At 44.4% G+C, this 15,492-nt stretch overlaps 1 protein-coding gene across 1 annotated transcript in view; it reads left to right on the top strand.

Annotated features, from left to right (window-relative positions):
- The window catches only part of LOC119435907 (protein arginine N-methyltransferase 7), a 111,464-nt gene extending 96,526 nt beyond the window's left edge, over positions 1–14,938 (top strand). Inside the window, exons 13-14 of the mRNA XM_037702603.2 lie at positions 5,366–5,526; positions 14,503–14,938. Of these exons, the coding sequence (XP_037558531.1) occupies positions 5,366–5,526; positions 14,503–14,740 (399 nt within the window). The 3' untranslated portion in view covers positions 14,741–14,938. The remainder of the gene's footprint in view (positions 1–5,365; positions 5,527–14,502) is intronic.
- The last annotated feature ends 554 nt before the right edge of the window (positions 14,939–15,492 follow it).

Raw genomic sequence — 15,492 nt, 5'->3', positions numbered from 1 at the left:
ATGACCTTGATGCGGCCAATCAGACGTCTTGTTCGCTGAACTCCGCCTCCAATGTTGCACCTTCGAAGCACGGACCAGGCAATCCGGAAACAGGGGGTTGACACTCCTTCCACAAAAGTCGGTGACCTGTTTCTTGCTCTCCGACGGTCATCTTGCCCGGGTTGGGAGAATGGCCTTTGCACTAATCCCCGCGTCTAACGAAGGGGGGCAAGCTTCGTGAGCTTCTTTGTCATCACGTCCCAGCCGGTGTCGCGCCGAGTCGCCTACTTGCGTCGCCAAGTAGGCGGCTGCTGATGAAGGGGGTGGCATCGGGGGGGAAGCACCTAAAGAATGCGCACTGCCTAGTTGGGGCGCTTGTTTGCCCGTCTCGTCGGTGTCTGGCACTGTCGCTAGCTGGGCGACGCTCATGAAAGGGCCTGCCTCGATGGGAAACAATCAAAGAATGCGCCCTGCCGATTCGGGATGCAGCAGGTGCCAATCAAATTCAAATATTAAAGTTTGAGTGCAAATCGAATAAAATATTTTTCGAATACTTCCTATTTAACTTACCGAAAAAATGTACTGCAGAAAACAGCCACGAAATTGAATTTATTACTCAACTACTGTACTCCCACATAGTTCCTAGAAAAAACAACAGTCCAATACGACTGTTCAGCAGAATGGATGGCTACAAGTTGAATCACTGAATGTTGTCATGGAGGAAAGCAAGCTGCTCAACATATGTTCAGCTGCATTTTTATGTTGAACTCTTTAAAATTGGGTACATGTTACATTCAATTAATTGCAGTATATGCAGATGCAGCGCTTCACACTTTTACGCTGCAATCTTTCTAGTCTATGGGCACTGATCGAGCTCTCACCTTGTCTGAAATAGCGTCAGGGCGCAGTGGCGGCCGTTAATCTTTATAATAGGTTGAAGTTCACGAGGTTAATTCGGTTTGCGCGAGTCATTTAGAAGCGCCGCGATTCGATTTTTTGTTAAGGAAACTGTTATATTTTACGGAACTTCGAATACTTCGAATAGTAGAAGTCCGGTGCAAATCAAATCGAATAGGAAATATTATTATAAATATATTCTAAAGTTTCAATGTTCGAACACCCCTAATAATTAGATCAAAATAAAGTGCAAAGAGTTATTTTTGATTATTTCTGGAGCTATGGTTTGACAAAAAAAAAGATACAAGGTCAAAACTACGACTGCATGCTCCAGTTTTGAATTACTTAATCATTCGTATATACTTTAATGCTCACCTGAGCCATCAGCAGCAGCTGGAGGCGAGTTGGTGGTAGTAAAAATAAACTGAATGAGTTTGGTTCAAAAGAAAATGTGCCAATCCATCCGTATTATTAATCTATCATCAAAATTCAGATTGAAGTTAGTAAAGCAGAGCACTTAAGCACGAGGTAGCGGGATCGAATCCCGGTCGCGGCGGCCGCATTTCGATGGAGGCGAAATGCAAAAATGCCCATGTGCTTGCGTTGTACTGCACGTTAAAGTACCCCAGGTGCTCAAAATTAATCCGGAGCCCTCCACTACAGCGTGCCTCATAATCAGAACTGGTTTTTGCACGTAAAACCCCAGAAAAAAAAAAGTAGAGCGCTTAATCTTGTGAAAGTCTTTTGAAAGCCTTGAAAATACAATCTGCGAGAAACTGGAAATGAAAGTAATTACGCATCACAAATTCAAATCTTGGAATCCATGCTGCACTGGTGGGAGGAAAAAATTGTATGAAGGAAATGCGCGAGCTTGTAAATCGTGTTCAGAAAGTCTATACATGGGGTCCTTCATTTTCTGGTTTTATATATTTTTTTTTAAATTCAGGGTGGGTGAACTCGGGGTGGGGAGAAATCGGGGTTTTTGTTGTTGGCAGGACAAAGTTCGGAATTTCCCGGTAAACGATTAATTCAGCTCTGCTTTTGAACAAAAACGTTTCACTTAAACAAGCGTAATTATTTGCGGGAAGCTATAATGACAAGGAGAGCTGCTTAAAAGTCATGTGACAAACACAGTGCTCCCACTTCTGTGCCAAATGCGCCAGATTGCGCCATACGAGATTTCCTGCGCCGAATTGCGCCAAAATTGGCGACTGCGCATTACGTGTGTGGCCGCAGTGGCCCACAGACGTGCATACTCTGAACCCGCATGACTAAAGCGGTTTCATAAATCGAACTTCACATTATCTATACGTCGGCGACCGATAATTAGGGCTCGATGGGGACCGTCTAAAAGTCCAAATAATTGGGAGTCGGAAATATCCAAATTCGCCAGAAAAGAACTGTATTTATACCGCCAGTGGCTAAAAAAGTACCTTATTCTCGGTTGACCACTTTCGGGGATACGTTCACTTTCGCGGGATTTCGCGTCACTATAGCATCGGCATGCTTCATAGTGTGCCAGGAATGCTATCATCCATCGACGTGTCCAGTGCTAGACGCGCGAAATGTCGCCAAAGTGAAAGTATCCGGGAAAGGGATCGTCCAAAAATAAAGCCAAAGTTTGTGAATGCGGTCCTGCGCGCACATACGCTTGCCTACGATCTGGTCAGTCCGTATCTGTGCCAATGTTATGCTGTAGCCATAAATAGACGAAAGTACAATTAATGCATGCACCGAATCTTCAACCTTTGGCAACAGGACCACGATCTTGTAGTGATGCCTTTTCCGCTGTCGCTCCTTGCACTTCGTCAGTGATAACGCGGTCCTGCGCGCACATACGCTTGCCTTTGATCTGGTCAGTCCGTATCTGTACCAATGTTATGCTGTAGCCATAAATAGACGAAAGTACAATTAATGCATGCACTGCATCTTGAACCTTTGGCAACAGGACCGCGATCTTGTAGGGATGCCTTTTCCGCTGTCGCTCCTTGCGCTTTATCAGTGATAAGAGCGGCGCTCCGCCTGCGTTATATGGTATCAGCCGGCAGAGAACGGTGGATGGTAAGTGGGGCCCAGCATTAGAATCGAGATAGAAGCAAGTGGAATGCATCACTACAAAATCGCCGCGCAGGAGTCGGCCGCGCTATCATAGACGAATGACAGTGTTTTTTTTTTTTTTTTTCAGTCACTGTCCTCGTTGGCAGAGACATCGAGGCCGTAGTCGGCGCCGATTAAACAACTTCAACAAACAAAGTCGCCGCGACCATGTCGGTAGTTAACAAGTGGATGAATGACGCGCGAAGCCAACCCGAATGCACTCCCAAATGGCTTGCCAGAGTTCGCTTGCCAAACGGTTTGGGCGCGGTCGGTGCTAGGTTAGCTATAGGCTTCTCCAGTTTCCGTTTCCAGGAGGTGTCGGCAACATTGCCCAACACCTTGCTGCGGTGATGCCAGCGACGTATCAACGCCAAAATATTGCTATTTCAGCTCAATTTGGTGGTCAAATTAGCACGCAGTCGTGCAGGTGGAGTCCGAATTATATATAGAATGGCGTACCTTAAGGTGTCCTAAATTGTGGTCGTACTTATACTTTAAATTTATGGGCCAGTGATGGTGTCTCAAAGTAGTCCGAGTAATCGAGCTTTTTTGAATTGCTGGGGTCGAAATAATCTGTTGACGCCAGTTGTGAATCGGCCAGTTGCTGAACAGAGGCTTCAGCTTTATGAGGAAAAACAGACCATTGAAAAGTACCTGGTGTCGTCTGAAGCAATGACTGAGCGTTACGAGGGGCTCATCAAGGCTGGCCTGGCTCAGAAAAGCATTGATGACATTGAGTCTGGCCAGGTGTTTCTGACTGATGCTAGAGCCTTGCTGAAAACATAACACAGTGTCAGCTGTCAATGAAAAAAATCATGATGTAAAAGGCAACATATGAGCAGCTTCACTAAACTTGAAATAAACTAATTACAGCACACTGTGTGAACAGGTTTGTTGTATTCATTTAAAGGGAAACTCATGTAGGCAGAGCAACATTGTTTTACAGCAATCAAATACTTTCTGGAATAACGCTTGTCAATATTAAGTGTTTAAAATAGCTTAGGATATGTCCAGCATCTGGCATATATTACTTCCAAAGTGCTCCGAAATCTGTATCGGGATGCTCCAAACTGCTCCAAAATTAAGATCTTGCTGCTCCAAAAATTGCTCCAAATCTCAGTTCATCAGTGGTAGAACTGTTTGCATTTTGAGAATTTGTGTCCTTTCAATACTTATCGGGCCTTTAAAATTAAATTCTGGGGTTTTACATGCCGAAACCACGATCTGATTGTGAGACACACCGCAGTAGGGGACTCTAGATTAATTTTGATTTCCTGGGTTCTTTAATGTGCCCCCAATGCATGGCACACAGGCGTTTTTGCGTTCTGCAACCATTGGAGTGTGGCCGCTTGGGCCGAGATTAAACTCTTCAAATTTGTGCACAACAGCTTAACGAAATATCCACCGAGCTATCGTTGCAGGTCTGCCATGCCTTTCAACATACATTAGTCGGGCAAAGGTTATCTCATAGCGACCGTTGACAGCATCAGCGCTGCATTCATTAGGTTTGGGTAGCAGGCGATGGTGTCCTACCAGTAGGCCAGCACATCAGTGCTCTTCTTCAAGCTTCTTTCTATAGAAAATATTGTAACCTCGTCCTTTAAAGAATATATATCAGTATAGACATCTGAGGGACACAGTCACTGAATGATTGACTGAGCTGGATTTTCCTATGGGGATCCAAAACCACATTGATTGAGCTGATTGTCATTGATATCATTGACATTTCACTTTAATGTCCTGGCCCACTGCAATGTCATGCTGGCATCCAACAGGAAGCGAGCAACATGGAACGAGTTACGATTGGCGGAAAGCAGCGGCAGCTCCTGTAGTAAAACCTATTACGAACCAAACAACTTTGTGGCTTGTCCTCACGAACGTACGGCATGCTGTTCTCACGATTCATCGCTTTGTGTGTATATTGGTGATTGAAAACAGGAAGCGAATGCAACAGTGAGAAACGCAACCTACAATTTTTTTTTTTTTTGTGCGGACGTGCTAAGGGCACACCTCCAGGTCAAGTGAGATTTTCTCACTCGTTTCCAATGCAGAATAGTGACATTTAGACAAAGCACGGCTTTTGGTTACCTGCATTTTTTGCCCTTTCCGACAGGGCACAATTTTTGGGAAAAATCGGGTTTGACCCAATTCTCGCAAAAATTGGGAATTACCAGGTTTTACCCGAAAACGAAGGACCTTACATATATGCAACATTGCCTGAGAAATGGACACTAATGAAGTGCGAAGTTGTTTGAAACAAGTTTGTTAGGTGAAACCATTTGCAATTTTCCTGTCATCTAAAACAGCTCATACAGAAAAGTATGGGTTTCAAAGCTAGAGTGCATAGGATAGCACAAGCACTGTCCTTATGGAGTATTGATTGACTTTTCAGGAGGCCCAGTCAGCCAGTGATGACACCGTGGAGCCACAATCATTGTGGGAGTATCCATGCGAGGCTATGACACAAGAGTTTACAATTATCAAGCTTGACATGACAAAAGACCCTGACACAACGGACACCATATTATGCCATGGAGAGGTGCCTTTTGAAAAGTAAGAATCTATTGTGGAGATTGTCCTTTGGGGACCAGTCAAGCAAAATATTGCTCTACATTTTTTGAAGGGCCTTTAGTTGTCACTTTCAAGAAGACTTTGTTGGGTTGACTGTGCAGGGAAGCAACAGCTGTGCCAATTGCGCCATTTCGATACCATTTCGTATTTTTGCACTGAGCTGCGCCAAAACGCCCGACCAGCCACAAAATTTCTCGGTTACGCTAGTTTTAGTGGGAAATGAAGGCCTCGTTGGTAACTTGCAGCTTGACACGCCATCCAATCCAGTCCGATCCAGTAGCGCAGACAAGACGTTGGCATGTTTGGTGGTGGGCGCCGAAGAATATTTTCGCTGCTGGTTGCAGTGCGGCGTGTTGTATATGCAGTAAAATCTCACGGAGATGCGGAGTGCACGTTGCTTGCAGTAACGAAAGCAGTTCGCCATTGCCGCGTTGGCTCAACAATGACCTCGCCGTATCCGTGCACGCGGTCAGGAACGGAGCGGGTTCGAATACTCCACAGGAAACTCGCTTGTACGGTACAGCAAGCGACCGTGCACTGACGGCGTGAGCTTTGTAGGCGACGCAATGCACAAAACTAGCAAGGGTTCGGTTCCACGTGGCAACAGGCACCGCGGTAATGAACCGGGTAATGAAACGGTGCCGATTTTCGCAGTACACCACCGAAACGCCAAAAGATTGTCAAACAGTCGCTGCATGTTTCGACTACCGCCGGAACGTCGCGACTTATCGTCAGAAAAAAAAAAAAACGAAAGGGAACCACTCGCGAAGAAATGCGTGTGTATTTTCCACGTGTCTGGCGGAAAAAGTTGCGTGCAGTGCACTGCTGGGGCGCGATCGAGATCGTTGTTCGGAATGCGCGTTCAATTTCGCCGGGCGCAGCCTAGGTCAACCATGCACGGCGAAACTGAACGCGCACTCCCAACAACGGTCTCCAATCGCGCACCTGCCCTCACCTACGCTGCTAATGTGAATTACCGTATATACTTTCGTAATGAGCGCACTTTTTTTCCCCCAGAAATCCAATGTAAAGTTGGGGGGTGCGTTTATTATGCGGGATAAATTTTATGGCGTTTTATGAGTAAGCGTTCTTTGTGAAACTGCTCCAAATTTGGGATTTAGTGCTCCAAAACGGTGTTCTCCCCCCCCCCCCCCCCCTCTCTGTAACCTGCTCCAAATTTGAAATTCCTATTCCAAAAGCAAGATATTTCTGCTCCGACAATTGCTCCGATTATTATTTTGGCTGTTTCACCACTGACTGTGTGTAGAATTTGACTAAACGTCAACCCAGTAAAGTTTTGAAGCATAACTACTCTAGTGTGTGTTCATATTGTATACACCCAAAAACACATAAATGGGGTCCCACTTAGTGTGCACCAAGTTTGAGTGGTAGTTAGACCTTCTATGCAGGTAACACTAAAGCCCCTCCATCAGCTTGCGCTTTTTTAAGTAGCGCCAACTATTGAGGACCCACCGCCTCAGCCTACTTCCGGTTCCACCGCTTTTGTTAGGAATTTCTGCGCTGCTTTCTTCCGTCGTGGTCTTCCATGTTTTTTCCACGTTCGCTTAGAACGCGCGCGATCAATTGGTGGCGGCAAAAAGGCTGGCAGAACACTTCTGCTACCATCGGTTGGAGAAGCAGCGAAAAAGAAGAGTAGAGCAGGTTGGTGCTACTTAACTGACAGCGGTAGTAGTATGGAGAGGCTTAAGATAACACCAACTGTATGTTGGGCAGATGCCTGAAAAACAGCATCCAGTATTTTCTTTTTTTCCCCCCCTTAGTTAAAGTGTAATGATTAGATTTACAGCCTTTGTGTGAATACTATAAGGTTCTGAAAATAGGTAAATACATTGTGAAGAGTTTGCTGTGTGCTATCTTTCGTGTACAATGGAATCTTGATACAACTTCAAGGGACCGTGGTAAATGGTTTGTTATTCTGAAAAGTTGTTATAGTGAAAGTCACAAAATTAACCATTCTGCCCATTAACCCATCAGTTTGTCATAAGTTGTCATCATATCAGTTATCCACGAAATCGTCGCTGTTGGCTCTCGGCCCGCGCTGTTGCTGTTTGTCATAGATGCCGGCCCCACGCACTACCGAAGCACCGTGTAATAAGAGTGACGCGCTCAAAACAACCGCTGACACTGACAAAACTACCGATAGAAAGGAAGCTCCATGTCGCCTCCAGAGAGCACTGTTTCTTGTTCTTTGTTTTTCACGTACCTTGCCGTGGACACCGCAACTGTCTCGCTTGAGGCGGACACCCGAACTATTTTAAAGCGCAGGCGCGCGTAAATGACACCGCCCGGAAAGTACAAAGTGTGACCGTGTGGCAACCCCCCTCGAGTACAGAGGTTACATTTCTCTGCATGTGTAGCTAGTACGGCCGCAGAAAGCGCGGAAGAGGGGCGCGGAAAGAAGTGCGAAGCAGGGAAGAGACGCACCTCTCTTGCTAGCGATACTTATCTAGGTGGAGCATGCGCTCACAAAACCTGATGCATCATCATCTCAGCTAGTGTCCGAACGGTCCTGCACATGACAATCGCCCCTTTGGGACCTTCTCAAAAAGAATGGTTTGTCTGACTGTTCAGCGGCACTGTTACCTTGCCTCGGAATAAAAGTGCGCTAGTCGAGAGCGAAAGTATTTTGTTGTAATGCCCGACCTGATGCACGCCTTCTCGCCTTGCTGGTCCCGCTGCGGTAATGAGCTGCGAAGTTTGAATACCCGTCCACACGGGGCCTTCAGGCACACTGCGCCGCTGTAGAGCGCAAGGGAGCGTCCTAAACCAATGCCGAACCCATTACAATGCGCGTTGGCGTGTCATCTGCCATCCTGGTACGGAAAAGGCGTGCGCGGGTGACAGCCGTTTCCTTTATGACCCGCTATTGTCACTAATTCACGTGATGGTCGCGCTGCTTTCGAGTCTTTTTCGGAACTCGTTCAGTGATTATCGTAGGCGATTGGCCCTTCGAGAGGCGACCGCCCCGCTTTCCAACGCGCCAATGCTGCGAGCTAGCGTATTTTTTTATTTTCATTTTTTTCCTGAGGCCCCGTCTCAGGTTTTCCGAACCTATGCGCCGCAGCGTCCGCTTTCTGCGCCTTGTTGCCTGCTGTTTCGGCTGCCGTGACTGAATCCCCAGATTGTGGCATATTAGTTCGTAGTACTGAGGCATTGTTAACATGACACAGAAACTGAATATTTATTGTTATTCTGAAAAGTTCGGTATTCTGAAGTTCATAGTACTAAAAAATTTTTACACTGAACTTATAAGAAGTCAGCGGGGGATTTTTGAAAAGTTCGTTAATGTGACGTTTGCAGTAACAAGATTTTACTGTAGCTATTGTTTCACATTTCGAGGTGCCAACTTCAATTACAATTGGACTAAAAATACAGAACCTGGTGTTGATCCCCATGTCTCCCATTAAAATGATAAATTTACAGCCTGTATGTAAATATAAGTTTTTGAAGATACCAGAATCAGTTTGCAGTACACTGTTTTCTGCAACAATTTTTTCTTGTTTAAAGGGACACACAGGTCAAGATACCCAGCCTCTGATTTCAACTAAAATTGGATGCATTCTTTTTGCCATTAACACAGTACTCAGGACTAAGTATCATTGCTCTAGCTTAATTTTACAGTTATGACTCTTACAATGACTGTGGTGGCTAACAAAGCCTATTGTTACAAAATTATAGAGATAGTGAGTCTTCCTTTGTGTTATATTGCTTTAGAAGGGACCAATATATACGCAATTGTGAAGCTGTTTTTATATTTCAGGGTGTTTATATCTTTTTATAAATATATACGGTGTAGACCGCTTATAACGTAAGTCGCCGGAGTCGCGAATATCCGCACTATAAATAAGCGGTACCGCACTATAACCAAAACAACTATTTTATCGCGATAATGGACACTCCTGCTGTCGCTGTCACTGTGCTCTAGGTTCCGTATTTGCTTACTAAATAAATTAACAAGCACGGTGTCATGCGCGCACAAGCAAAAATGAACACATCTCGCTCGTATACCGCGGAAACGAACTGTCACAACACTCGAGTGACGAAGCGCGGCGAGCGAATTGAGCTTCATGCTATCACGCTTCTCGCTTCAACGTGCCCTATAAGCAGCGAACACACGGTGCGCAGCGGACTTTCCCCGTCGCAGATTGCTTTCAAGATAGGGCCAAGGTGATCGTATCGCCGAAGTGGATTGTCGCAGATTACGACCTACTTCGGTCCACTGAAACCGTTCCGCATTACTTTGCTGGCGAAAATCCTCTCCTTCTGTTTGCGCCAGTCCCGAACGCAAGTTTCAGATTCTCCGAACGCCCGTGATGCCGGCCGATTTCCGTCCGTCTCCGCACACATGATCACTTTCCTTTTAAATGCGGCATCATGAGGAACTCGGTACTTCATGCTGATAGAGCAGACGCAGAGAACGTGAAAATAGACGCTAGACTATCGCCTAAGCACGTGTACTGCAGCACATAGAGGAAGCTACAGTAGCTAGGCTCGACGTGCGTGCGAGACGAACATTTTGAAATGCCGACAGCTATATGGTAACACAGATTTAGGGTCAGACTCAATTCTAATGTGCACGCAATTTTTGGACCTGTTTTATCAGAAAAAAAGTGCGTGTTAGATTCGAGTAATTATGGTATTTGTGGTTTGAGGGGGAGCATTTGCCATTAGGTTGACTGCCGAACTTCCAGGCAGCCGCACTGTAACCGGTATTTTGTCTCCCGCAACTGCACTGTGCTTATACAAAGAGTGCTATGGGAAAATTAACGGGAGTCTGAAAAGACCGTATTATATCCGGTCCTGCACTATAAGCGGTTACATTATAAGTGGTCTGTACTGTGTATATATATATATATATATATATATATATATATTTTTTTTTTTTTTTGCGAGTGAGACCACTGCACTTGCACCATAAATTGAAAAATTAAATTTTTCAGTATGAAGAAAAGCTAAATTTAGTAAGATGGGTGTAACTGTTCTATCCTGGATAAAAATTAAGAAATTTCTCTAAAGCTAAGTCTGCCTAATGTAGTATAGAAATGAATGGTTTTGTAAGCTCTGACATTGCTAAAAAAATGTAATACTATAAAAATTACAAAACATTCAAAACTTTACTATTTCATTTGTTCATCACATGGGGCCCCTAAACATAGCTTATGTAGAGCACAGTATGCATAAAAAATGGCTGTTAAAAACGGTTTGTAGGTGCAAGACCACAATTCCAGGAAAAAAGGTGATGCCAAATCGTAGTCAAGTAACACTGTCTGTGCTAGTAGTGATTTCTGTTTTTGTGCAGTCAGTTTCAACCTAATTCATTGTCATTTGCACACATTCTATCACAACCTTGATCCAATTACTTGAGCTTCTAAATGAAGGAGGGAAACAACCTTTACAGTGATATACCACATTGTGCTATTCATTTTCTTTGCACAGTGAATGTATTTTCCAAACACTGCTTTTGTCCGAGATGACCCACCAGCCCATCTCAAAACTCCTGCTTTATTACTGCCTAGATGTGAAAGTTTGCTTGCGCTTTCTTGAGTTGTTGAGCTGGAAATTGCTATTTTTTGCACCCTGGTTCCCACCTTAAAAGGCTGTTAAATTTTTTGCAAGCTAATAAGGCCTCGTGCATGCACAAAACACAGTAGTGCTACTCATAAATAGAGCATGTCGCATTTCTTTGAGGTGGCATCTGTGGAGAGGATGAGGGCCACAGCTGCTGCCTGGCCAATTATGGTGCTATTTGGGTCTGCCTGGTGTGGCTAAGCAATAGCCTGCACACCGCTTTTCTTTTATACACAGGGGGAAAAAATCCAATGCAGAAGATATGCGGCAAACGAGCAAATTTGATGTTTACAACTTTGTTCACAGATGAGATGTTCACATATTGGATGTAAATTTAATAAATTTTACTTGGAGAACACACAGTAGGTTTTATGTTGTCGGATGTGTTTGGCACATTTCAGTCTGTATTTTTCAGAACTGCTGCTAGGCACAGAGTTTATAACAAATCGTTACGGTTTCATGTACTGGTGAACTTGAATTCCGTGATTACAACATGCTCCCTCAACAAATTAGTCCAAATTACTTATTGTATTGGCAGTCATCGCAAATTCTGATGTCCACAGAAGCTATGAATATGGCTATTGCATTGTTTAATAGATTGTCTTCACTGCAATACCTGTATCTATGGTGAAGTTGCGAGCACTGGATCCATTGAAAAGCAAGAGTGGTTAACACATGTGCAAAACAGAAGACCTTAGTAAAGGTTTTTTTTTTTTTTTTTTTTCATAGTTGTGCCATTTGTTCTACTAAACTAAAACCAGATCTAGAGCAGCAGTTTTTCTTGAATCAGACTGATATACCGTGTGTTCAAAAAAAAATTGTGTCCATCTTATCACTGAGGCATACATTTTAATGACTCAAGGTAGTAATTACCTTGAGTAATTACAACCTCCCTGGGTGATAGGCTTAAGTCTTGTTTGCATTAGGATCAATCGTCGGACTATTTTAATTAAAGTAATTTTCATAATTGTCTAATCACTCTAATCCTTTGGAGTCATTTTAAATTATGTGCCTCTGTGATAAAAAGCAATTAGGAGTCTACTGACATGGCATTTGCACCTTTTATTTCTTGTTAATTGAAAGATTTAGACCTCAAAAATGAAAAGGTAAACCCTAAATAATGTACAGCGATATTTTTTCTATGAACTAGTTTCAGTTTCGTCTCCCAGTAGGTGGCCAATTGCTTCATGTCTACAGCTACACCGGGCGACTCAGTTAGTAGCAGCATAGCAGACGATCAAGTTAGCTGGAGTGAGTGCCAGAAAATCAAGTGTTTTGCGTTTGACATGACACAAGCAGTTTTTAGGAAACAAAACAGAAACTGGTTCATAGAAAATTTATTATAATAAATTATTTGGAGTGTTTTGATGCCTTTTCTAGAGTTCCAATGTCTTGCACCTGTATTAAAGTTAAGTCATTTCAACCTATGGTTGACGCATGGAAAAAAGAAACAAAACAGGAGAGGACCTGACGTCACGTTTTTGAAGCCGAAAGTGCGAAAGTGTACCATCTCCCTTTGCGCCGCCAATCAGGGGTTCTGCAGCTCGCTGGAGCAGATGGGTGCAAACTTCGAACTTGAATTGTTACGAGCTGCTGGAAGTGTGTGCTGCTGACGCGCGTCAAAAGAAAGCCTACGAAACTTTTCTGTGGCAGTTTTAGTGAAGCAGATGCACTCCTGTGTTTTTCCGTGGTGCGTTGAAGAAGACGACAAGATCCGTGCCGTTATTGCTTGAGTGTATCTGTTGCTGCCTGACACTCACACTAACAGACCCAAAAAACAACTTTCAAGCTTACACACCACACTCCAAAGTCAGCTTTTCTCACGAACGAAAGTTGCTGCGAGAAAGACACCAGCGGAAACATCTTATCTCACTTTTACAGACCGAGAACAGCAGTGAAAGCTTCAGTAGCGCGGTTGCTATGGCAAAGGTGACAGTTGGGGTACCTGTTCCAGTGCTCCTTTGCGAAAAACAGCATGTGACTTCTGCCACACTCCATGCTGGCCGGGGCGGGGCCTCTCCTGGGTTTCCTTCCTCCATGGGTTGACGTCGATCAAAGACTATGTCTTCCTGATCGAGTTGGGGGTGACAAAGTTTCCTATAATAATTACTAGAGGGAACTCTGGCGCTGCAATCGTTCAGCCACCATGGGAATGATGGGTATTACATGGATTTGTCCGATCTTCATGCTTGGGGCTTTATTATGCTTTATCAGCCTTCATTGTCCTAAATTTTAGACCAATTTATATATTTCTAGGCACAGAAGACTGCAAACCTGCACAATCGCTACTAATTGCAGCAGTTCAGCCTGTCGAGGTGGCCAAAGCGAAACGCGCGAAGCGTCTGAACACGCTAATTCACCTGCAAGAAACTCGTAAGGGCGTTCTATGCTGCTTGGTGGTCCATGCGTCCGTGTCATAATGGTTTCACTATGGGGCTTCTGTGCTAGAGGTCCTGTGTTCGAATCCTGCTGTCGGACAATTTTAATAATCTTTAATCATTTATTACACAGTACGTCGTTTAAAATTACGAGTTCACAAAGCCATGAAGCGGTTTGAAGCCATGTACTACCCATCATTCCCATGCTGGCTGTACTGCCCCACTTTTAACTTCCATAGACACTAGCACCCTCTAGTAATTATTGTATGAAACTCTCTAGGGGGTGAGAATGGGGCAAAGTCACTGCATGGAATTCTATTGTGTCAGACTGCCTATATATATATTTTTTTTCACTGCACTATCTTCGGGATCAGCCTCAAAAGAAGCTGGAAACACATACCCGATACAAAAAAGTTGGGGTAACTTACTAAGAAAGACATTGTCTTTACAATGTCACGTCCGTACAGTCAAACCTTGTTATATCAAACACAGAATCAAAGTCTTCTTTCTGGGGTTTTACGTGCCAAAACCAGTTCGTATTGCTTATGTCGAAGGGATGCTGTGCCACAAAAAAAGGATTAGATTGTATTTTAAGCTTTATACTTTGAACGTGACCATTATGTGGCTATATCAAACTTTGCAGCATCGGCTTGTGCACACTAGCAGTGCAGATGGTGCCTGCGACTCCTCCATGGGCTCAGGTGCCGAAAGCGCCACTCTGAACATGGCAAGATAGCCAATCTGTTTGTGCTCATACTACCTGCTGTTAGCAGCAGTTCATCTTTCTCACATGGTGGTGCTGTCATGTGTGAGCTTCTGGGCCTTATCTGCCCATTTCACTTGTAATTTTGGTCGTATCAAACTAATTCACATTAATTCCACTGTAGTCCTATAATTATCAGAGCTTCCCTGTTTCTAAGGAATTTCAAATGTTTGTGTGGGTGTGCATTGTGTGTTCTGATGGCCTTTTGTTTTTATCACCTTTGTACAGGCAAGGTCACTGCAATGGAGTGGCGTTGTGGACAGAATTCGTACTCGACGATTCTAACACCGTCACATCTGGTCCCACAAGACCAATTGTTCCAGGTGAACAAATTGTTTGGGATCGCTTTGCCCGCCAGGGAGTTCAATTTCTTACGCAGACCATGTTGGACCCTAAAGTTCTCAAATGGGCATTTGCTTTTAATTTGTCAACTGGTTGGATACACTTTGACTTCAGTGTGCAATGACTTTGATGTGACTTTGGACCAGTTGGCAGCCAAGGAGACTGCAGTCAATTGGACTCCGATAATGTTGTGCAAGTTATGTTGCATTGGGTTTTTAGTGAGGACCAGCTGACTGATGTCAGTCAGCTCTTTTGTGTGTAAGTTATTTTTATAAAGGCAATAAAACATCATTTCTACACTTCTGAAATCTGATGAAACAGCGGAGCTCTGCAAGCGTGGGTGTATAGCAAAGTGGGTATGATGCTTGCCTTCGGACCGCGAGTACCCGGGTTGAAATCCCGCCTCACCAAGAAAGTTTATATATTCTCTCTCTCTCGGGCTCTCATTTTCTCTTTCTCCCAAAGGAAGTTACGTTGCAATCGTCCGTACAATGCAACCATATGGTTCCCATAAATGCATGTTCTGCAAGCGTGGGTGTAGTGGTTATGACGCTCGCCTTCGGACCCACATGGGTATTCGAGTTGGAATCCCGCTGCACCAAGAAAGTATTTTTGGGTTATTGAGTTACTTCTTGGGCAGCGATCGCAGACGCGCAGGGATGACGTCACGGCGCATGCGCAGTAACGCTCAGCTGGCGGGAGCTCGGCGGAGCCGTGTCTGTGTTGGGCGAAGCGAGCGCGCATCTGTGTCGGCGGCTACTACGCAATGCGAGGTGACGTCATTGCTCCGCAGTTTTTTGTCTACAACAGACAGATTGCGCTCGGCATAAACAGCTCCACTGTTAAAAGTGAAATGTTTGTCTGACTTCATTAATA

This window comes from Dermacentor silvarum, chromosome 1 (genome assembly GCF_013339745.2).
Source record: "Dermacentor silvarum isolate Dsil-2018 chromosome 1, BIME_Dsil_1.4, whole genome shotgun sequence".
NCBI lineage: Eukaryota > Metazoa > Arthropoda > Arachnida > Ixodida > Ixodidae > Dermacentor > Dermacentor silvarum.
Note: the sequence above shows the minus strand (reverse complement) of the source record. Positions and strands in the feature narration are given on the sequence as shown.